The sequence below is a fragment of the Hyperolius riggenbachi genome, chromosome 4 (assembly GCF_040937935.1).
Source record: "Hyperolius riggenbachi isolate aHypRig1 chromosome 4, aHypRig1.pri, whole genome shotgun sequence".
Taxonomy (NCBI): Eukaryota; Metazoa; Chordata; class Amphibia; order Anura; family Hyperoliidae; genus Hyperolius; species Hyperolius riggenbachi.
In genome coordinates, this window is record NC_090649.1 from 142,058,150 (window position 1) to 142,082,757 (window position 24,608).

Genomic DNA, 24,608 nt, shown 5'->3' on the forward strand with positions numbered 1-24,608 from the left:
TGCGATCCTAGGGCTTCCTCCGCGATCACGCCCATTGGCATGACGCGACGTAAACAAGTTATAGTGGACCTGAACTCAGAACTTCCTCTCTGCTCTAAAATATAAGCAACAGCATAATAACTTTTAAAGAAACAACATTTGCTTGTTACAGCTTATAGAACTCCTACTGGGATTCTGCGGAGTGGTAACTTCTGGTATCCTGGGAGCACAGAAAGGGTTCACCTCCTGTGTTTACATTTTAGCTAAAAATTCGGCAGAGTCGGTAGACAGCTGACAGCTCAAATTACACTAGTTCATTACTGGCTGAGAAGGGAGAATTAGACAGGCTGTTCTCTATAAACACACACAGGGTGGACACAGGGTGGATTTCCTTCTGTTTTCCTTGACTCCTGTGCAAGAGTTTAGGTCCGCTTTGAAAATTCAGATATTTGCCTAGAGTGCACAAACTAATAAAGTGGGTGTGTCAAATGAGGGCAAACTTTGTAACTAGGTGCAGCAGGGCATATCTTCTAAAACTTATCAGGTTTCTAGTTGTACTTAACTAGAGGCTGCAGATAATAGAGATAATTTTACAAGGAGTACAGATAACTATGCACTATAGAATGACAAGTGGGTGAATCTTGAAGCAGGATTTGCTACATGTGATGTGTGGGAAGCAGATAGTACCAGTCACCTGCTTCTTACCTACCCAAGGTACACTACTGAGAATCATTACTAGTGAAGTCATGAGATTTACTTTAGGGATCAATTATTTATCTTATGCCGACCATCTGGCACCTGGCAATTACTGAAACAATGCACTGCTTGCAGTAATAGAATATACATAATAGTTTTTTTAATGTTCACCTGAAAGTCACCTAATTGCTTTGAGGCTGGTTTCACAGTGGGACGTTAAAGTCCCACGTTACAGCAGCCAGTAACGCAGCCTAACTCACAGCACTGTAAAATCAATGTGCTGTTCCCAGAGCACACGTTGTGTTAGGGTATAACGCTGCACGTTAAATGAAAGTGCATCATGCTGTACGTTATACCACTATAGAGCTGCGTTAGATTGTTTGCACATGCTCAGTGACTAGCCACATGGCTAATTAATATTCACTGCACTGTGGTGAATCGTGGTGGGACTCATAGTGTTGTCCAGATCATGAACGAATCGTTCATTTGATCCGGATCTTTTTTGTGAGTCGAATTATCCGGATCATCACAATGAAAGATTCGGTTCACAGTGGAAGTCTGTCTGGAAGAAACAGGAACATACAGAATGTACAGTGCAGGGAACGTCCTGTCCTGTTAGTCATTTCACCCAGTCTGCTTCCCTAGTAAAGTAGTGATTCAAATGATTCGGTTCAAAAATCCGAATCTTTTCAATGATCCGATTCGAATGATCCGAATCCTTAAAAAGATCCGGACTTCCCATCACTATCCTGGAGGCTGCTTTGAGAGCCGCATGACGCGGCTCAATCTGACGTCCAACTTCAACACCACCAGGCGTTGCGTTAGGGGCACGTTATGCGACCTTAACGTCCCCTAAAACGCAACGTCTTGGTGTGAAAGAGGCCTTAGGGTATGAATCAAAATTAGAAAAAAAGTTGAGCTGCAAACTATGGGACATGCTGTACTATACAGAGATATAAGATCACCAAAGTCAGTCATCAAAAGAGGGAGTAAGTACATTCATTACAATACCAAATTTTACTAAACTTTGTTACTCAAGCCTAAACAAATATACTGTCATTAAGTTACATTAGTTATGTTAATTAAAATAGATAGGTAATATAATCTCTTACCCACCCTGTTTTAAAAGAACAGGCAAATGTTTGATTTCATGATGGCAGCCATCTTTTTGGTTGAAAGGAGGTGACAGGGAGCATGAGACACAGTTTCAACTGTCCTGTGTCCTGAACACCTCTCCTAGTTGCTAGGCACCGTGAATAACAACATAGGAAATCCCATAATGCTCTGCACAGCATCAGGGAAAAAAAGCCCGGGCTTTTTTTTCTTTGATGGGTGGAGCTTAGTTAAAAATGCAGCTAAAAATGATGCTTTAGTAAGAAAAACAAAGTTCTGATGCTGTGAAACTGTTAAAGAAACACCAAGCCTTTTCAGTTCAGCTGAGTAGTCCGGAGGTTCACTTTAAGCCTAAGAAAAAAAAAATCAGTTTTAACTCACCTGAGGCTTTTGGCAGCCCCCTGCAGCTGTCCCGTGCCCTCACAGTCACTCTCGGATCCTCCTCTCCTCCGCCGCCAGCTACTTTCATTTTGCCGACAGGCTTGCAAGGCTAACGGGAGCGCGTAGAAGGAAACTGCGCAGGTGTAGTGAGCCTGTCGGCCAAAAACAAGAGTAGCTGGTGACGGGGGACAGGAGGATCTGAGAGTGACTGCGAGGGCACGGGACAGCTGCAGGGGGCTGGCAAAAGTCCCAGGTGAGTAAAACTGATTTTTTTTCTTAGGCTTAAGTATCCCTTTAAAATCTACTATCAGGAGACACATAATAAGCCTGGATTTGCATCGCAGGAGCCTATAGGCACAGCTGTCCTTGCACCCTAGACTTCGCCCTCCATAAAACTACAAACTTCCACCAATCTGCACCACAAATGTGCTGACTGGCCCAGCTGCCACTTCTACCTTACTTCCCTTGACCATCATAGATAGCTTCAGGTGCTCCTTAGCATTAGGTAGCAGGGCCGGATTTGTACTTTTTACCGCCCAAGGCCAACTATACCATTTGTATGGTTGTTATCTCTGTGTGCCCCAATGAGAATTCGCCTTACTTTCCATCATTGGTGTCACAGACAATAGCTATTTTAGTAATACGTGTATAGACTATAAGTTATGTTTTGAAATGTTATGTTATGCTTGCCATCTCATTAATGATGGACCCATTGCGTCACTATGATAGTTAGGCTGATGTGTACCTGCAGGATAGAGCTTACAGGTCTTGCAGGGACAGCACAAGTACAGGACAGAGAGTTCAAAGGTTAAAGCTGTTCTTGTAGATAGGGATGACTGCATAGAACAGCTTTCCGTCCCCTCACTGAGCCGCCCCTAAACTTCTGGTGCCCTAGGCCATGGCCTATGTGGCCTTGCCAGAAATCCGGCCCTGTTAGGTAGCCAAAGCTATCCTCGGAATTAAAGGGAACCTTAACTGAACGAGGGGTAAAGAGTTTCACTTACCTGGGGCTATTACCAGCCCCCTGCAGCAGTCCTGTGCTCTCGGAGCCGCTCTGGAATCCTCCGGTCCCCCGCTGTCACTTAGTTTTGTTTTTGACGACTCACCAATCGGCCGACCGCCATGCACATTATTGGACGCATTCCCTACTGCAATTAGCGCTGTTGCGGACCGCAACGCGTCAAAAAATACGCGTTGCCGCATTCTGCACGCGTAGCCCCCTGCAGCAGTCCTGTGCTCCGAGGGCACAGGACTGCTGCAGGGGGCTGGTAATAGCCCCAGGTAAGTGAAACTCTTTACCCCCCGTTCAGTTAAGGTTCCCTTTAAGTAGCTAGAGGTGCCCCCAAGTATTAGGTAGCTAGAGGTGCCCCCCGACTGAAGGCAGATCTGGTCAGTGGAATGCAGAGACCCGGGTGATTAACCTCTCATTTACACTTCCCTCAGAACTCTGCATAGGTAAAGTGGGAGGGAGTCATTTGGGGAGAGGAGTGAGCCGCCTTTCCATCTTCAGGCGCCTGTAGGGACATGCCTACAGTGCCTTATGGTAAATCCGTCCCTGGGTAGACAGCTCCTTTCTCCCTCTTTTGGTTACTTTTAGGGTATCCTTTTGCATACATCAAAAATTGGTGCCAATATTTGGATGCCCAGAAAAGTTGATAACAGAATATCAGTAAATCTACGGATATTTTACTACATCTAAACCTAGGCCTATTCTCACACTGAACCCTCCTTTTACCGATGCCTAACCTTTACCCTCCCCCCCACGGCTATCCTTAACACCCACACCATACAGCTAGCCTTAACCACCTGCGCCCCCCCCCCCCATGACTTATGTTAGCCCTCCTACCCCCAAGGCTAACCTTAACCGTCCCGCCAACAACAATTCTCGGAAAGACAAAACCCCACAAAAATAGCTAACTTCCAGGGGTTGCCATAGGGGACCATTCAAATACTGGTAACAAGTGGAAATTTTCACCTGTTACTAATATTTGAATGGGCCCATTCTTCTGCCACTAGCGGGGCGCCCCAATTTCCTGCTTCCATCCTTTTCTGGCCAGACCACCAATAGAGCACTTGTACACTTTTGGACACATGGCAGTCTGAGTCTGGGCCATACTTCCTATAGAGTATAGACAGTTTCCCATTTTGTTGTGCCTTAGTTTCCATCTGACACCGCATAAGGTAAAAACACAACATTTAGAATACAAAAAAAAAAGGCTAAATACAATTTTGCATGGCTAAAAATGCCTTTTTATCTTTGTGTGCCAGTGCTGTCCTGTAGTGCTGCTGTGACCTTGCCTATCCCCCTGTGATCACCCTCCCAGTCTTCCACCAGGGTTGTGTCTGTACATGCTGCGCACAGAGATGTACACATGCACATGGAATACATAAGAGGTACATGAAGGGGTGCTACAGGTCGTGTGGGGGAATGGGAAAAGCAGTGGATAAAGCACAATGTGGCATCACACACACAATAACAATCCAGGGAGTTAATCGGGACAGAATTTTATCCCTGCACCCACAGTTGGAACCTGCGCCTGGGCTCAGAAACGTACAATATTCAAACTTGGTTTATTGCACGTGAAACAATACACACAACCCATTGTTTTACGGGCAATAAACCAAGTTTGTATATTGTAAGTTTCCGAGTCCATGCGCAGGTTCCCACTGTAGGGGACATTTATCAAGAGTGTCTGAGAAAAAATATTAGTAGGTTTTTAGTAATCCGTGCAGAAATGTCTCAGACAGCCTAAGATATCACTAAACAGTGCAGATTCCTTCTAAAAGGGTTGTAAAATAGGAGGAGCTAGGAGGAGTCTCTCAGACAGTGCAGTGTGTGAGGGGAATTGCTGTTGCTGAGGTAACCAACACACCTTCTGTATTGATAGCAGCAGGCTCTGAGGAGGAATTCAGCAGTGGGGAGGAGCACATCACAAATCATGTCTAGCCTGAACTCTCCAATCATGTCTAGCCTACAGTTCTACATCTGTAGAACTGCTATCAAGTACTTCTTAATCTGCGCCAGTTTAGGGATGGATTAGAACTTTTAACAGTTGTGCAGCTCTAGAAATGCACACTAAATTGCCACTATTACCTAGGACAGAGATGGCTAACCTTGGCACTCCAGCTGTGGTGGAACTTCAAGTCCCATGAGGCATTGCAATACTCTGACAGCTGTAAGCATAACTCAGGGAGGCAGAGGCATGATGGGATTTGTAGTTTTGTCACAGCTGGAGTGCCAAGGTTAGCCATCACTGACCTAGGATTTAAGAGGGTTCTAATTATCATGCAGAACTGTTCTCCCTGCTGGTTAGAACAGAATAAGAAGTTTTCTGATATGGAAATTAAAAGCATAATGGAACATTTCAAATACACTAAGTGGTACCTGACGAGTCACCTACAAGGAACATTGGGCAAGTTGGCTATTTCCTAAGAGCAAGGTTACTTAATAAACACACACAGAGATGACAGAGGGGGGAGGGGGGGTGAAGGGGAAGATTGGGGGGGGGGGGGGGGGGAGTGGGGGAAATAAGCAAGAAGTATATAGTTTTTGATACTACGAACAAATGAGCGTTTAACATGAGAAGCTTAAAGCATTCCATCTCATATAACTGTATCTAAATTTGTTCGATTACTCATGTTCATCTTTTGACATACTGGATGTTTGTAACAGAAAATAAAATAAAATTTGTTTAAAAAAAAAAAAGAACAGAATAAGAAAAAAAAACTGGCGGTAATGCGTTGATAAATCTCCCCAGTGCAGTCTGCACTATTTTGTCTGCTCTCTCGACCCTTAGCCAGGAAGCACAGCCGGCCCCACTGGAGATATGTGGACAAGGAGCATTGGTACATACAGACAGCTCACAGGCTTCCGTGCAACTCGCTGACACTTTTCAGTTCCCGCTCACACACCCATCGCCGTGAGCGTTTTGTGCATGCGCATTTCTCAAAATGCGCTGGGCGTGTGAGCGAGACAGGCGCGTGGAGGGGCCGCGCATGCACAGTTGCGCACGACTTCCGGCGAAGTCGCACAGCTAACGGAGCTGCCAGCGGAAGATCGGAGGGAGCCCAGAGGATGCCAAGGGACCTCACGGACTATGAGGGGCTGGATAATTATGGCGTTTTTGTGTTCTGTTCAGGGTCCCTTTAAGTTAATGCTTTTATTCTGTTCCACACCTAATTCCTAATGCTCATTATTGACCTGCAAATTTGGGTTCCTAGAAAGAAGTCAAAAGAATTCAAAAGAAGCTGAATCCTAAACTACACATAGAACTACAGAACATGCACATAAAGTACACATACACCAGAGGCTCTATGAACACAGACTGCAGCCCTTACCAGTTTGACAAACAAGCACAAAGGCTGTCTCTGTTGTGGCTGATGGTTATTTTCTAGGGAGATATACAGTATGTACTTTGCTGGAATCAGAGCTGAGACCATAAACTTGGATTTGCAGAAGAATATGTCAAACACAATTATAATTGAACTTTCTAACCATGAAGATGAAAACCACGTGTTTCCTGTGCAGAGCCAGCAGCAGGCATCACACAAGCACCAAAGTTCATCCTGGGCTTTGCTTTGACGCTGGTGAGTTTTCATGTCTGCACATAAACGTTTGTTTTCCCTAATTACAGTGAGTCAGATAGGATATGTGTAAATGTACAAACTGGATTTATAAAAGAGTATAAGAAATAAGCAATGTGTTTGCGTAGCACTTTTTATATGTAAGCATATCAGTCTCGGTATTTAGTAATACTTCTTATGTCTGTTGTCTGAAGATTGATGACGTAGCTATATCATGTGACCATCATGTGACTGCTTGTGAAACAAAATGTACAGGTAGGAATACACAGTCTGTGGGATGGGAGCACTGCAGCAGGAGCAGATTAGTGACAGCTGTAGGTCTCGCAGTGTTATTTAGTGCAGCTGCTATGTTACAATATCTGGAACTTGTAGTTCTACAAGCATGTAAGATTCAGCTACAAATGACTAGATAAACTTTCCTTTCAGTTGTAGTAGGCTGATGATGATCCCTGTGATCTGTTTTTATCATTGCATGCAAATAATTGCTATAGGTTTATTTCTATGTAATAACTTTTTCTTTATATGCGAAATACAGACTTGCACTCTTAAAGGAAACCTGAAAGGACTTTAAAAATAAAGGAGTTTTATTTACCTGGGAGTTCTGCCAGCCCCCTGCAGCCACCCTGCGCCAGCGCCATCATGGAATGATCTTACAGTCCCCCGCTGCGACTAAGTTTGGTATCTCCGACTTGCAAGTACATGGCCACTGTTTCTCCCTGGCTGCACGTGTCCTCATTCACGATCCCGTCGCCGGGAGCGTCTTGCGCCGGCACACTACGAGAAGACCCGGTACTGCGTCTGTGCAGGACGCTGTCGGCGATGGGAATGCGAATAAGGACTCACACGGCCAGGGCCACGCAGGTGCAGCGGCCATCGACTTTCAAGTTGGTGATACCGAAACGTGGCCACATACGATACAATAAAATGATCCGATTTTACGGCAATTTGATAAAAATGATCGGATCTCCCCAAAAAATCAAGGTTTTTTCATTCGACTGAAAAATCCGATCAGATTTCCCGTTTTTTTCGATTTTAATCGAACTGGAATGCCAGATATTTTTCTTCAATCTTTCTAAAGATTGTATGGTGTGTGTTAGATTGTCAATTTATTAATATACACACCCTAGCAATTTTCTCTGATGTTCCAATCATTTTTATCATAATTGGGGAAAAAATTGAACATACGTGTGTGGTACATTGGTCATTGTTTTGAAATGTTACAATCAGTCAGAAAACTGTATTGCAATTCTTAAATTGAACAGATATTTAAAAATTGTATGGTGTGTGGCCACTTTTAGCCGTGGTGGGGGATTGGAGGATCGTTCGGTGATGGCGCCGGCATAGGGCGGCTGCAGGGGGCTGGCAGAAGCCTCAGGTATAGGTTTTTGTTTTTTATTATTTTTTAAGTCCTTTCAGGTTTCCTTTAAAACACAAGATATTTATATTTGCAGTAAGCAGGTAGCTGCAGGGCTGTTGGTTTTGCTCCCAGCACTCAGCTGTAGTTTAGCTAATGTCTGCAAGGAGAGTTGTTTTGCCATGGGGAGTCAGGGCTCGTTCACACTAAGGGCCCATTTCCACTATCGCGAATTCGCATGCGGTTTTCGCATGCAAATTCGCATAGCAATACAAGTGAATGGGACTGTTTCCACTTGTCAGGATTCCTTTGCGTTTTTCTGTGCAGAAAAAATTCGGATGGCAGAGCCATCAGAATTTGCATACCGCATACTGCTATGCGAATCACATACAATGTATTTAATAGGAAATTCGTATGCGGTTTGGGCATGCGAATTTTCATGCGAATTCGCAGGCGAATTTGCATAGAAACAATGGAAAAGCACACCAGCAAAGCCATGGTTAAATTCACATACATCGTCATCCATGCGAATTCGCATGCGACTTCGCATGAAAATGCGCATACACCCGCATGCGAATTTTTACCGCGGCGATTCGCACCGCACAAGTGGAAATGCAGCCTAAGGGCGTTTTTGCCCTTTTTTTCAAGCACTGCCGATTTTCAAAATCACCCTAAAAACACTTGTGCAATGATTCCCTATGAGAGTTCACATCTCATCGGTTCGTTTCTGATCCGCTCAGCAAAGCGCTACCTGTACATTTTTTGAGGCAATACCGCCTCAATGGAAGGTATAGGGAAAATGCAAAACGCTCACAAAATTGCTTTGTGCAGATATTGTGTTCACGTTTTTAAGAATAAATACATTGTATTTATTCTTTTCCGGGTCAAAGAGTTCACTTCCTGACTTGCGTCAGGGAGTCAATTAAAAAAAACACTCTGGAAAAGTGCTTAGAAGAGTGCTTTTAACAAAAACGCACCGCCCACCCAAGCGTCGGGAATCTGAAAAAAAAAATTTGCTTCAAAAAACACCCAACGCGAACGCTAATTTGATTGGAACGCAATGTGAACGAGGCCTAGGGCTAGGTTCACAGTGCTCAGTTGCATTGCAGAATATTTCTGCATGTGAACTCACTGCCAATCCACACATCAGACACGCGTGCCCTTACAAGGAAACCACGTGGGGCGTGCGTCTATGCAGAATGGAGGAATCCCAGAAGCTAGTGGGGTACAAGCGGAGGCTGCGGACAGGTAATGTATACCTTACACTGGGCACCAGAGGGAGATTTTGCATTAGGGGACAGCGGATGCTGCGCACAAGGCCAATTTTGGATCGAGTTCAGCATGAAATTGATCAGGAATCGGTCTGTATTATATGGGCAGCTGACAGATCTCTCTCAATATCAGATTCGATTAGAGAGAGATTTGTCTCTTAGTTGAATCTACCCATACATCACTGGATGTATGGCTACTCTAAGGGTCAATACATCGCTGGCAGAGTTGATCAAAATGATTGAATCTGGCAGAATTATCAAACCATGTGTGACCATTTTAAGGCCTTTTTTTCAGACAGGAGGCTGAAGTGGCTGCTTCTCGGACAGTACAGCATTCTGTCTATTGCCAACGAGCGCCATTAAAGTGCATGAGACGAGGTAGTGTTATTACCAGGGCTGTGGAGTTGGTACAAAAATCATCCGACTTTTCCATTTATGATGCATCCGACTCCTCTAATTTACATAAAATAATCTTGTTGGTTGAAAATATCTAACATATAAGGCATTTCATTGTTATTTTTCTTTCCCTAATGTTTGCCCACTAAACCTAGGTGTGTCTTCTAGTCCAGTGGTTCCCAACCTTTTCCGGCCCGGGGAACACTTTCTGACCACATTTTCTCCGGGGAACGGCGGGGTGGGGGGGGGGGGGACTTGGGGGGTGGGTGTTTGCGCAACCTAGGGGACAGTGCCGTGCGCAGCAGGCTATGGGGGGGGGGGGCTGGGGTGCGGCTGCATAGCTAGCATAGTTGCCCCAGTGTAGGAGGGAGTTTAGTTGCCTCAGTATAGTAGTATAGTGCCCCAGTATAGCCAGTATAGTGCCCCCAGTATAGCCAGTATAGTGCCCCCAGTATAGCCAGAATAGTGCCCCAGTATAGCCAGAATAGTGCCCCAGTATAGCCAGAATAGTGCCCCAGTATAGCCAGTATAGTGCCCCCAGTATAGCCAGTATAGTGCCCCCAGTATAGTGCCCCAGTATAGCCAGAATAGTGCCCCAGTATAGCCAGAATAGTGCCACAGTATAGCCAGTATAGTGCCCCAGTATAGCTAGTATAGTGCCCCAGTATAGCCAGTATGGGTAGGTGGTGCCCCCCCGCCCGTCCCCGCCGCTGTTATTACCTTAACAGCTGCCGCTCTCCCCTCTCCAGCGCATGTGTTTATTCAAGGCAAGCAGCGTATCTCCCGGCTGCTCTGTGATGCGACAGGAAGCAAGGCAGCGGTTTCCTGTAGCGGCGATATGTATCGCCGTTACTATGGTAACCGAGCCCTGATTCCTGCGCATCACAGAGCAGCCGGGAGAAACGCTGCTTGCCTTAAATAAACACATGCGCTGGAGAGGGGAGAGCGGCCGCTACTAAGGTAATAGCAGCGGCGGCCGCGGGGACGTGCGGGAGGGGCGGGAAGAGGACGGCACACCAGGCAACATGCCGCGGCACACTAGTGTGCCACGGCACACTGGTTGAAAAACGCTGTTCTAGTCCAGAGTGTCTTATAGTTCAAAAAATCCTTGATCGCACCCCCGTGGCCATGAGCGCTCTTCGCATGTCCCCTATGTAGTTGTGGCGTAGTGCGCATGCACAGAGGGCTCGCCAAAGCACTATCAGAATGCACATCACTGGGCAGCACCTGCGCAGTCTTCACCTACCCTCTCAACTCAGAAGTAGGTTCGGGGGGAGGGGGGGGAGGTCATCACGCCGTAATGGAGGGGGACGGAGGAGAACATTTAAACAAAGAAAATTTAAAAACGGGGGGAGCAGGCATGTGTAGGCGGCTCTTCTCATGCCTACTGCTCAACCCCCCCCCCCCACCCGTTTTTAAATTTTAATAATAATAATAATATTTAACCGATGGATCTGTTCACATCAGGCCGTTCAAATGGATCAGTTCCTTCCGCTGCACAGACTGCAAGTTTGGGTCTGGAGCGGTTTTTCCGGATTGCCGGATGCGTTGCATTGTCCGCGAGCTAACGGAACGGAGGGTCACGGATGAAAAACCGATGCCTTTAAAAACTGTTCCTTTCCACGGATCAGTTTTCATGTGGATCAGTTTTCCATCCATGCCAGTGTGAACTGGGCTTTAGAAGGAAGGTTAACTCTCTGGGATCTATTAAACACTGACATACTGTATAAGCTTTGGATGGAAGGACCCTTTCAAGGTTAATGCTACACTGTTTCTTTTTTACAGAATCCTAAATGTCTGACAAGTCACAAACTTGATGAAATAGAAAATAAGATCAAATTTTTACAGCCATCGGGTACCCACTGACATTGTTTCGGATGATATGCTCATCTTGAATGTTCGTTTATTACAAGTGTACTTCAGTAGATGAACCATTGTCTAATCATATTTTTTTCCTTCTAGAATTATTGGTTATTGGTTGCCGTGTGTAATACGCAATGGCTTCTACGCTGGAGTTTATTTCTAGAAGATCGCCCATTGTGTGCACCGGAGGATGTGTAGCCTCTAGCCAGCCTCTTGCTACTGCCATTGGCCTAGGTAATTTTAAATGTTCATCCAAATCAACGGCTTGGGATGTAACAAGTAATGAGAGTTCCAGATTTGGCATTACAGAGTTATATGGTTGGGCAGTCAGCATGTTTACCGCTCCAAAAAGATGCATTGATTCTGGGTAAAAACCAGAAAACAGATTAAAACAAAACTCCCATATTTTTAAGGCATGTTGTTACCTTTGTGGAGTCAAAACACCTCCCTAGTGTTTTGACTCCCTTTCTTTTCCAGCATGCTGCTAGTGGACAGTGCCTCATGCCATAAGATATATCACTGGCAGGGCTGTGGAGTCGGAGCAATTTTTGGGTACCTGGAGTCGAAGTCAGTGGTTTCATAAACCGAGGAGTCGTAGTTGGAGTCGGATGATTTTTGTTCCCACTCCATAGCCAGTGAGCGATTTTGCCTTTTTTTTAGCACTGGCGATTTTCAAAATCGCCTTAAAAGCGCTTCTGCAATATTACTCAATGTGAGTTTTCTCACATGAGCGATGAGCTTTCTATCCAACCAATTTGCGATTCAACATAAAGGATGGTAAAATCGCTAAGTGCTTGAAAAAGAAAAGCACTTTCAATGGATAAATACATATGGCTTGATTCACTTCACTTCACATGCTAACTGTTTAGCACACCCGTGCTAAACAGTTTGCACGGCTTTGTGAATCAAGCCCAATGTATTTATTCATCTCTGGGGCAAAGAGTTCACTTCCTGACTGATGTCAGGAAGTGAAAACTAAGCACAAATCACTCTGAAAGCACTTAGAAAAGCGCTTTCAAAATCGCTCAGTAACCGATCAGCGGTTGCGATAGCACTGGCGATTTCTAATGTGAACAAGGCCTCAAGCTGGACATACACTATTCAATGGTTTTTTTGCCCAATTAGACCTTAGATTGGACAAAACTCAGTGGGCAAAAATTGTGGTTAACCACAGCACCGCAGTTGTCCCGTGATCGACCTACAGGTGACATTACATGATCAGGATAGGAGTTTTTTTCTGCAACCCACAAAGAATATTGGTCGTAATTTTGCAATGTGCAAACATTAACTGCATATTGTAAATTCTAAGCAATTTTTATCATTAAAGGAGTACTGTAGGGGGGGCCGGGGCAAAAAAAAAGTTTAAATTACTTCGGGCTTCTAATGGTCCCCCGCAGATGTCCGGTGCAGCCACTCACCGATGCTCCGGTCTCAGCCGGTTCACTTCCGGAATTTGCGTCTTTAAAGTCACAAACCACTGCGCCTGTGCATCCATGTCCTCGCTCCTGCTGATGTCACCGGGAGCGTACTGCACAGGCACAGACCATACTGTGCCTGCGCAATATTCTACCGGTGACATCAGCAGGAGCGAGGACGTGGCCACGCAGACACAGTGGTTTGTGACTTTAAAGTCGCAAAATCTGGAAGTGAACCGGCAGTGGGGACCGGAGCATCGGTGTGTGGCTGCACAGGACGTCTACGGGGGACCATTAGAAGCCCCAGGTAAATGCAACTCTTTCCTCCGACCCCTCCCCCCCCAATCTCCCCCCTACAGTACTCCTTTAATGATAAAAATTGCTTAGAATTTACAATATTCATTAATACAATGTATTTAGTTAATGTTTGCACATTGCAAAATCTTTCCTCACCCTGATTTACAAAATCATACATGATTCCAAACATTTTCTACAAATCAATAACTGCAAAGTGGGGTGTGCGTTATTATTCAGCCCCCTTTGGTCTGAGTGCAGTCAGTTGCCCATAGACGTTGCCTGATGAGAGCTAATGGCTAAATAGAGTGCACCTGTGTGTAAGCTAATGTCAGTACAAATACAGCTGCTCTGTGACGACCTCAGAGGTTGTCTAAGATAATATTGGGAGCAACAACACCATGAAGTCCAAAGAACACACCAGACAGGTCAGGGATGAAGTTATTGAGAAATTTAAAGCAGGATTAGGCTACAAAAAGATTTCCAAAGCCTTGAACATCTCACGGAGCACTGTTCAAACGATCATTCAGAAATGGAAGGAGTATGGCACAACTGTAAACCTACCAAGACAAGGCCGTCCACCTAAACTCACAGGCTGAACAAGGAGAGCGCTGATCAGAAATGCAGTCAAGAGGCCCATGGTGACTCTGGACGAGCTGCAGAGAACTACAGCTCAGGTGGGGGAATCTGTCCATGGGACAACTATTAGTCGTGCACTGCACAAAGTTGGCCTTTATGGAAGAGTGGCAAGAAAAAAGCCATTGTTAACAGAAAAGCATAAAAAGTCCTGTTTGCAGTTTGCCACAAGCCTTGTGGGGGACACAGCAAACATGTGGAAGAAGGTGCTCTGGTCAGATGAGACCATAATTGAACTTTTTGGCCAAAATGCAAAACGCTACGTGTGGCGGAAAACTAACACTGCACATTACTCTGAACACACCATCCCCACTGTCAAATATGGTGGTGGCTGTATTATGCTCTGGGGGTGCTTCTCTTCAGCAGGGACAGGGAAGCTGGTCAGAGTTGATGGGAAGATGGATGGAGCCAAATACAGGGCTATCTTGGAAGAAAACCTCTTGGAGTCTGCAAAAGACTTGAGACTGGGGTCGAGGTTCACCTTCCAGCAGGACAATGACCCTAAACATAAACCCATGGCAACAATGGAATGGTTTAAAACAAAACATATTCATGTGTTAGAATGGCCCAGTCAAAGTCCAGATCTAAATCCAATTGAAAAGCTGTGGCAAGATCTGTGGCAATCGATGTCCATCTAATCTGACTGAGCTGGAGCTGTTTTGCAAAGAAGAATGGGCAAGGATTTCAGTCTCTAGATGTGCAAAGCTGGTAGAGACATACCCTAAAAGACTGGCAGCTGTAATTGCAGCAAAAGGTGGTTCTACAAAGTATTGACTCAGGGGGGCTGAATAATTATGCACACCCCACTTTGCAGTTATTTATTTGTAAAAAAATGTTTGGAATGATGTATGATTTTTCGATCCACTTCTCACGTGTACACCACTTTGTATTGGTCTTTCACGTGGAATTCCAATGAAATTGATGCATGTTTGTGGCAGTAATGTGACAAAATGTGGAAAACTTCAAGGGGGCCGAATACTTTTGCAAGCCACTATCTGTTCATTGCTGGCAGAGATTGTTTGTTGTGTATTCTGAAGTGAGCAGAAACAACACCTAGAGCCATATGCGATTCACTTCTCGTCTAAATTTTCTCCTAGGAGATACATTTTAATCTTCTGTTTAATATAACTTTTTAGCACTACTCAATTGAAAAAGTTCCAAAAAATACTGTAGGTGAAAAAGTTCTGACAAAATTATTCAGAGTATTTCCCTGCTTGCTGGTGGCTTGAAAGGCATTGTTATTGATAACTTGTGAAAATATCACCCAGGAGAAGACTTACGAGAAAACATTAATTTTTTTTCATATTCTCTTTGAAATCTCTTTTACACATTTTACAATTGAAAAAGTACGTAAAAGTTGGTGAAAAAGTAATTAACATAAAAGTGGTTATCCTGAATAACGTATTACATTTTACTGCTGTATATGTTTTTACGGTGCCTCTGAGTAAAAGACTATCCTTGCTGCTGCATTTCTGTCCCATTTTGAGCAATGTCTACATCAGTCACCGTCGTGCTTTGTGACAGGGTGACCTGGAGTTTATAAATCACAGCACATTACCATTCTCACAGGCAAGATTCAGTACTTCTGCACATTCATCAGGGTGTGGCATTCCACCATGGATTCTGCACCATGATGAATCATGCCTGGCCCTAACATATTGGTAGTGTTTGTGTAATCATGAATACATGGTTCCATGATTGGAAAATAAATGTGCCAGCTAATCTCCAGCAATGATGCCCATCAGTGTTGCCATCCACCTATGCCTGATTGCAGCCAACTCAAGATTAGTCTTATGCTGGGCATACACGGTTAGTTTTTACACCGGTATCGAGCCGGCAGCTCGATGCCGGCGCGCCATCGCTTGTCCCCGCGGGCATGCCTTATCAGCCACTCGATTCCCCGCTATTGTCCGCCCACAGGGATCGAGCGAGGAATCTATCCGGCGGGTCATCGGACCTGTCGGATATTATCAATCGAGCCATCAGCGGCTCAATTGATAAGTACAAAACGAACCGTGTATGTTTAGCATTGAAGCGGAACTGAAATAAACTTAAAAGAATAAGTTTCACTTACCTGGGGCTTCTACCAGTTCCCTGCAGCCGACCTGTGCCCGCGCAGCCACTCACCGATGCTCCAGTCCGCGGCTTACTTTCACTTCACGCAGTTGGAGTGCACTCTGCCTGCGCGGTCCTGGCCGTGCATGTCCTCCTTCACGCTCCCATAGCCGGGAGCGTACCGCGCAGACGCAGTACAGATTATCTCGTACTGTGCCTGAGCAGGACACTCCTGGCTACGGGAACACGTACGAGGATACGCATGGCCAGGGCGCAGTGGAGGTCGACTTAGAAGTCGGCTTCCGATGTGTGAAGAAAAGTGAGCTATGGCGGGGGAACCGAGGATCGGTCCGGGACTTCGGGGGCACAGGTCGGCTGCAGGGAACTGGCAGAAGCCCCAGGTAAGTTTTTTTTTTGGTTTGTTTTTTTTTAAGTTTATTTCATTTTAAGGTGACCACTAATGATGCAATTTGGCAAACAATTGTTTACAAACGATTGGAAATGATTGTTTGGGACCACTAACAGATAAAAATCTCCTAACCAATTTGATTAAATTAATGAAATCATTCTTATTTTCAAATCGATCCCATCAATCTGATCGGATTGGTTAGGAGATTTTTGCCCATTAGTGGTCCCATATGGTTATTTCTGATCATTCCTATGAACGATCATTCGCCAAATTATATAGTTAGTGGCCACCTTTGAAACCAAAGGAGTGTGGTTCTCCCATTATACACTGCACAGTGATTCAAATTTGAGGTATTTGAGATGTTAAAGGTAACCTAAAGGGAGAGGGATATGGAGGTTGCCATATTTATTTCCTTTTAAACAATACCAGTTGCCTGGCTGTCCTGCTGATCCTCTGTCTAATACTAATACTTTTACCCCTAGACCCTAAGGCCCCGTTCACATCACAGAACGTAGGCGCGTTTCGTTCAGAACACAACGCACAGGAAGGCACGTCATGTGCGTCTTTGTGCGCTGCGTGGCTGATCCCATTCACTGAAAGTGAATGGGACAGCCGCGCGTTTTGTTAGGAAACGCGTGCAGCATGCGTTCCCGGACCGCACAGGTCCGGAACGCATGCAGTGTGAACATCAGACAGTGTAGTCTATGCACTGTCTGATGTCGTGCGTGTTGGCCTCCCGCACGCGTTCCCGAAATGCGGACGGGAACACGTGCAATGTGAACGGGGCCTAAACAAGCATGCAGATCAGGTGCTCTGACTGAAATCTGACTGGATTAGCTGCACGCTTGTTTCAGGTGTGTTATTCAGCCACTATTGCAGCCTAAGGGGTCAGCAGTGCTTGCCAAGCAACTGGTATTGCTTAAAAGGAAATTCATATGGAAGTCTTGAATTAGTTGCCTTTTAGTCACTATTGCTAAAATAAAGATCACTAATGGGTGTGTCAAAGTTAAACACCCCAATGGGATTTTTCCATTGCTGTATAAAGGTCATTGCATGCAGAAAACAAATGTAGGGTGAAAGCAGTTGGTCTCCAGCCCTCTGCATTCTCAGTATAGTTGAGATAACACTTTCTCTGCTTTGTTTGTAGATGTCCTGAAGAGAGGTGGCAATGCTGCTGATGCTGCAGTTGCTGTAGCTGCTGCCCTCAATGTCACTGAACCCACCAGCACTGGCATTGGCGGTGACTGCTTCTGTCTGTTTTACAGAGCAGAGGACAAAAAGGTCTATGGACTCAATGGAAGGTAGTGTTTATGGTGCATTCTTTTCTGGTCCTGTACAAAAAAAAATATGAAAGTATATCCCATATGAATCCATGTATTACTGCATTTTAAAGGGGAACTGAAGTAAGAGGTATACGGAGGCTGCCATATTTATTTCCTTTTAATCAATACCAGTTGCCTGGCAGCCCTGCTGGTCTATTTCTCTGCAGTAGTATCTGAATAACACCAGAAACAAGCGTGCAGCTAGTCTTGTCAGATCTGACTTTAAAGTCTAAAACACCTGATCTGCTGCATGCTTGTTCAGGGGCTATTAGATGCAGAGGATCAGCAGGGCTGCCAGGCAACTGGTATTGCTTAAAAGGAAATAAACATGGCAGTCTCCATATACCTCTCTCTTCAGTTCCCCTTTAACCTGCCTGGCGTTCTATTAAGATCGCCAGGCAGGCTGCGGGAGGGTTTTTTTTTAATAAAAAAAAAACTATTTCATGCAGCCAACTGAAAGTTGGCTGCATGAAAGCCCACTAGAGGGCGCTCCGGAGGCGATCTTCCGATCGCCTCCGGCGCCCAGAATAAACAAGGAAGGCCGCAATGAGCGGCCTTCCTTGTTTTGCTTATATCGTCGCCATAGCGACGAGCGGAGTGACGTCATCGACGTCAGCCGACGTCGTGACGTCAGCCGCCTCCGATCCAGCCCTTAGCGCTGGCCGGAACTTTTTGTTCCGGCTGCGCAGGGCTCAGGCGGCTAGGGGGGCCCTCTTTCGCCGCTGCTCGCGGCGAATCGCCGCAGAGCGGCGGCGATCAGGCAGCACACGCGGCTGGCAAAGTGCCGGCTGCGTGTGCTGCTTTTTATTTCAGCCAAATCGGCCCAGCAGGGCCTGAGCGGCAGCCTCCGGCGGTACTGGACGAGCTGTGCTCGTCCAGACCGCCCAGCAGGTTAAGGGTGTAAGAAGCAGCCTAGGCAAAACAAACAACAAACAAACAAACACAGAACATTTTCTCCTGGCGGACTCAAAGCGCCAGAGCTGCAGCCACTAGGGCACGCTCTATAGGCATTAGCAGTGTTAGGGAGTCTTGCCCAAGGTCTCCTACTGAATAGGTGCTGGCTTACTGAACAGGAGGAGCTGAGATTCAAACCCAGGTCTCCTGTGCCAGAGGCAGAGCCCTTAACCAGTACACTATCCAGCTGCCTAAAACGTGTACATTTATTTTCTCTGGTTGGCACTTTAATGGGAACCTGGGCTGAGAGGGTTATGAGGGCTGCCATATTTATCTCCTTTCAAGCGATGCAAGTTGCCTGGCTGTCCCCTGATCCTGTGTCTCTAATACTTTTCACAATAGACCCCAAACAAGCATGCAGCAGATCAGGTGCTCTGACTCGTCTGACTACATTGTGTGCTTGTTTCAGGGTTGACTCAGACACTACTGACGCCAGAAGGTTACCAGGACTGTCGGGCAACTGGTATTTTTTTTTAAAAGGAAATGAATATGGCAGCCTCCCTATCACTCTCACCTTGGCTTTTCTTTAACGTACACATGTATGGGAATGTGTGTGAGTCTGAGCTGTAATGTTTTTTTTGTTTGTTTTTTTTTATATTCACAACTTAACCAGTTTGCATTCAGAGGAACACCAGTGTAAATAATGTAATAAAAAAGTGCTTCATTTTTACAATAATTATTTATAAATGATTTAGTCAGTGCTTGCTCATTGTAAAATGTTTCCTCTCCCTGAATTACATTATGACATTTATCACATGGTGACATTTTTACTGCTGGCAGGTGATGTCAGCGGAAGTAGCTGCTGCTTGCATTTTTGGCAGTTGGAAACATCTGTTATTTCCCACAATGCAACAAGGCTCCTATAGTGAAATGTCAAGACCTCTATGCTGTGAGGCACTGACATCACACTGTGGGAGGGGTTTCACCACAATGTCTGCCATACAGAGCCCCCGCTGATCCGTTTGAGAAAAGAAATAGATTTCTCATGGGAAAGGGGGTATCAGCTACTGATTGGAATGAAGGTCAATTCTTGGTTATGGTTTCTCTTTAACCACTTGAGGACCTAGGGCTTTCTACCCCTTAAGGACCAGGCACTTTTTTTCCATTCAGACCACTGCAGCTTTCACGGTTTATTGCTCGCTCATACAACCTACCACCTAAATGAATTTTGGCTCCTTTTCTTGTCACTAATAAAGCTTTCTTTTTGTGCTATTTGATTGCTGCTGCGATTTTTACTTTTTATTATATTCATCAAAAAAGACATGAATTTTGGCAAAAAAATGATTTTTTTTTTACTTTCTGTGCTGACATTTTTCAAATAAAGTAAAATTTCTGTATACATGCAGCGCGAAAAATGTGGACAAACATGTTTTTGATTAAAAAAAACCCATTCAACCTATATTGATTGGTTTGGGTAAAAGTTATAGCGTTTACAAACTATGGTGCAAAAAGTGAATTTTCCCATTTTCAAGCATCTCTGACTTTTCTGACCCCCTGTCATGTTTCATGAGGGGCTAGAATTCCAGGATAGTATAAATACCCCCCAAATGACCCCATTTTGGAAAGAAGACATCCCAAAGTATTCACTGAGAGGCATAGTGAGTTCATAGAAGATATTATTTTTTGTCACAAGTAAGCGGAAAATGACACTTTGTGACAAAAAAAAAAAAGTTTCCATTTCTTCTAACTTGCGACAAAAAAAAAAGAAATCTGCCACGGACTCACCGTGCCCCTCTCTGAATACCTTGAAGTGTCTACTTTCCAAAATAGGGTCATTTGTGGGGTGAATTTACTGTGCTGGCATTTTGGGGGGTGCTAAATTGTAAGCACCCCTGTAAAGCCTAAAGGAGCTCATTGGACGTTGGGCCCCTTAGCGCACCTAGGCTGCAAAAAGAGGTCACACATGTGGTATTGCCGTACTCAGGAGAAGTAGTATAATGTGTTTTGGGGTGTATTTTTTATACATACCGATGCTGGGTGGGAGAAATATCTCTGTAAATGACAATCTTTTGATTTTTTTTACACACAATTGTCCATTTACAGAGAGATTTCTCCCACCCAGCATGGGTATGTGTAAAAATACACCCCAAAACACATTATACTACTTCTCCTGAGTACGGCGATACCCCATGTGTGGCACTTTTTTGCACCCTAACTGCGCTAAGGGGCCCAAAGTCCAATGAGTACCTTTAGGATTTCACAGGTCATTTTGAGACATTTGTTTTCAAGACTACTCCTCACGGTTTAGGGCCTCTAAAATGCCAGGACAGTATAATAACCCCACAAATGACCCCATTTTAGAAAGAAGACACCCCAAGGTATTCCGTTAGGCGTACGGTGAGTTCATAGAAGATTTTATTTTTTGTCACAAGTTAGCGGAAATTGATTTTTATTGGTTTTTTTCACAAAGTGTCATTTTCCGCTAACTTGTGACAAAAATAAAATCTTCTATGAACTCACCGTACTCCTAACAGAATACCTTGGGGTGGGGCGTGGTTTGGCGCCGCTCGAGAATGGCTGCGTGAGACGTGTGCTCTGCCATAGACCCGCTCTCTCTTCCAGCCTCCGGCTACAATGAACACGAGCAGACCTCCAAAAAAGAGCCAGCAGACACATAAAGCCTCCGGGACCTCGGAGATATCGACTGGAAAGCACATACCGGAATATTTTCGCCCTCAGAAGGCAGGACAACCTAGGCCTCAAACCGGCAAGATGGCGCCTGAGTCTCCAACAGACGATTCCTCCCCGCAGGCCTCCTCGCTAGACTCCGGGTTAAGTCCGGGCAAAGGAGTGATAGATCGCCTCAACAACATGCCTACTACGGAGATAATGAAAGCCATCGCCTCGGACATTAAGAACACCTTGGCTGCCGCTATCGCAGAACTCCGGGAAGACGTGACGCAGATCAGCAAACGTTTGTCAGTAGTAGAGCAGGACAACACAAGCATCAAACAACAGGTCAGTGAACTCCAGAGTCAATCTACATATCGAGACTCAAAGATGCTGGACTTTCAACAAAGATTAGAAGATCTTGATAACAGGGGCAGACGTAATAATATAAGAGTGAGGGGCCTGCCGGAATCGGTCTCTAACGACCAGATCAGATCCGCCATTACAGCAATCTTTAACCAACTACTTGAACGGCCCACAGATGCACCGATCGATCTTGAGAGGGCGCATAGGGCTTTGAGGCCTAGGAAAAATGATGATGATCCACCACGGGATGTGATTTGCTGTTTCGCCAGCTTTACCCTTAAAGAGGAAGTCATGAGAAAGGCAAGAGAGCAAGATGGAATTACTTATAATGATGCTGATATAAAACTTTTTCAGGACTTATCCGCTATAACACTCCAGAATAGAAGAGCACTTAAGCCGCTGTTGCAAGTCCTCAGGGAAAAAAACATTACCTATCGGTGGAGATTCCCCTTCTGCCTTCATGCGACCAAAGGCACAGTCAACGCGTTAATGCGCATACCTGCGGACACCCCTCACTTCTGCAAGCTTTTGGGCCTAGCCAAGATACATCTGCCTGACTGGTTCCCAGAAAATGATGACCCTCCTGTCATTTTGAACTCAGGCCCTGTGGCGCGTTCTTCATTCAACAGGAACACACGTAAATCGCCATTTAAAGGCCCAAGATTCCAGAGCGCTAGTCGCAGAAGAAGACACAGCTCAGCGTCTGACACACAAGGAGAGCTGCCTGCAGAAAATCCGCAAGACGACACGGTAGAACTGGAAGCCTCACCGTCGGATAACGAGGACAATCTCCTTACCTGAAAGATAGCGAAGCAGTGACTTTGAATATCCCTCTTCTGGGAAGACTGGTAGTATATAATTTTCAGTTTTATTCCCTTTTTATTACATATACCTACCATACTTGTCGTTCTGGCATAACAAACAGGGAGCTGTTAGTTATGCTTCCTGAAGAGAACTCTTTTTTGATGTTCTATGCCTACTTTTCTGCGCAACTATATGCCTCAGTACATAAAAAGATTGCTCTGATAAGTTGCACTAAGAATGTCGATATATAAGCTGTTTGGTTTTCTTTTTTTTTTCTATAAGTATGTACATCTAAAGGAGCATTAGGGAATTGCTCTATAAGAAAGGGGGAAAAGATCTACCATCAATGTTTTAGAGCTATATGCATATGACTAACAAATTATTCCCTTACAGGTTCTAGATCTAGGCATCTTAACATAGGCTAGGTATTTACTCTTCTTGAATATGTGTTAGACGATATTAGATTATGACTAAACAACATATGATGCTGTTAATAGGGTAAGAGGTATTCCAGTGACCCCCCTAACTAAAAGCTCATGTTAATTGTTTTAATAAGTTCATCACTTCCTATTAGCATTAAGTTTTATGAGATAAAGAGGCAGGAGGAGAGAGAGTACCGGGTCGAGGTTTATGAAAGTACTTACTAGATAAATACTCAGCTTGATCGAACAATCAGACCCCACTCCCACCCAGCGATTATTTTATAATTGCTGAGCCTTGCTACGGTACTCTATAAGTGCTCTATACAGTAGAGACTTTGCACAACCGTAATATAATAACATAACTACTGACGAACTTAGATAATTTGCTGAAAGCGAACAAATACTCTAAGGTTTTTGACCCAGTTGCTCTTTTTGTTTATTCTCTGGGCCAACAGGATAGTCGGGACCTCACCAGGGAACTCCTGCTTTGTAAACCCTGTTAGTACTACAATGCCACCCCGGTCGGGTCAAGAAGTGCCGCCTGCTAGCTCCTGGAAAATAGCCTCATATAATGTCAAAGGCTTAAATACCCCAGAACGCAGAACAGCTCTCCTCCAATTACTTCAAAAAGAAAAAATTACTATCGCTATGATACAGGAGACCCATTTCTGCAAAACCCACATCCCCAGATTAAATGATAGGTACTATACCAGGAGCTACCACGCGGTTTCACCCTCAGGAAAGACAAAGGGCGTATCCATTTTACTGCATAAAAACTGTGCAGTTGAAATTATCAAACATCAAATTGATCCTGAGGGGCGATATGTCTTCCTTCTGGGTAAAATTGACAATAGAGAGGTCACCTTTGTGGCTATATATGCCCCTAATGAGAAACAAGCAGGTTTTATAGCTAAGGTGGTTTCACAGCTACTGACATTTGCAAAAGGAATGATTATATGGGGTGGAGATAACAACATTCCTTTAAACCCACTACTTGATACCTCTAATGGGAAGTCTACGGTGCCTTACCAATGTCTTAAAAAAATTAAGAATTCATTTAAAGATTTAACCCTGATTGATATCTGGAGGATTTTCAATCCTAAGGGTAGAGATTTTACTTTCTACTCTAACCCACACAAAAAATACTCTCGTATCGATTATGTTATGATATCGCAACCAGACCTACACCTTGTCAAGGACGTGGGAATTGGCACCTTGGGCTTCTCTGACCACGCTATGGTTTATTTCTCTATCACATTCCCTACTCATAGACACAAACAATATAATTGGAGGCTGAACCCAGAACTCTTGGAAGATCTGGAGACTAATGACACAATTAAGAAACTTTTGACAGAATATTTCCAGTTAAACTCTAAAGAGGGGATCTCACCTCTGACTGTTTGGGAGGCCCATAAGCCGGTGATACGAGGGGAATTGATCAAAATCGGGGCAAGGAAAAAAAGAGAATACTTCTTCCGGTTAGACTCATTACTGCAAAAAATTGCGGTCTTAGAAAAGACCCACAAATTATCTATGGACTCCAAAAACCTAGCTGAATTAACGTCCCTTAGGACAGAACTCAAGACTTTATTGGATAGAAAGGCCAAAAGTATCCTTCTATACTCGGAAGCCTCTTTCTACGAGTGGAGTAATAGACTGGGTACACAACTAGCTAGAAGGCTTA

The 24,608-nt window shown here is 44.7% G+C and overlaps 2 protein-coding genes across 2 annotated transcripts in view; one reads left to right on the forward strand and one right to left on the reverse strand.

Moving 5' to 3' along the window:
- LOC137571518 (transmembrane 4 L6 family member 4-like) overlaps positions 1-6,624 on the reverse strand; it is a 36,951-nt gene extending 30,327 nt beyond the window's left edge. The window contains exon 1 of the mRNA XM_068280744.1: positions 6,508-6,624. Within this exon, the coding sequence (XP_068136845.1) occupies positions 6,508-6,609 (102 nt within the window). The 5' untranslated portion in view covers positions 6,610-6,624. The remainder of the gene's footprint in view (positions 1-6,507) is intronic.
- A 314-nt stretch (positions 6,625-6,938) lies between these two features.
- Positions 6,939-24,608, forward strand: part of LOC137571517 (glutathione hydrolase-like YwrD proenzyme) — a 115,392-nt gene continuing 97,722 nt past the window's right edge. Inside the window, exons 1-3 of the mRNA XM_068280742.1 lie at positions 6,939-7,008; positions 11,737-11,871; positions 17,594-17,747. Coding sequence (XP_068136843.1) covers positions 11,772-11,871; positions 17,594-17,747 — 254 coding nt within the window. The 5' untranslated portion in view covers positions 6,939-7,008; positions 11,737-11,771. The remainder of the gene's footprint in view (positions 7,009-11,736; positions 11,872-17,593; positions 17,748-24,608) is intronic.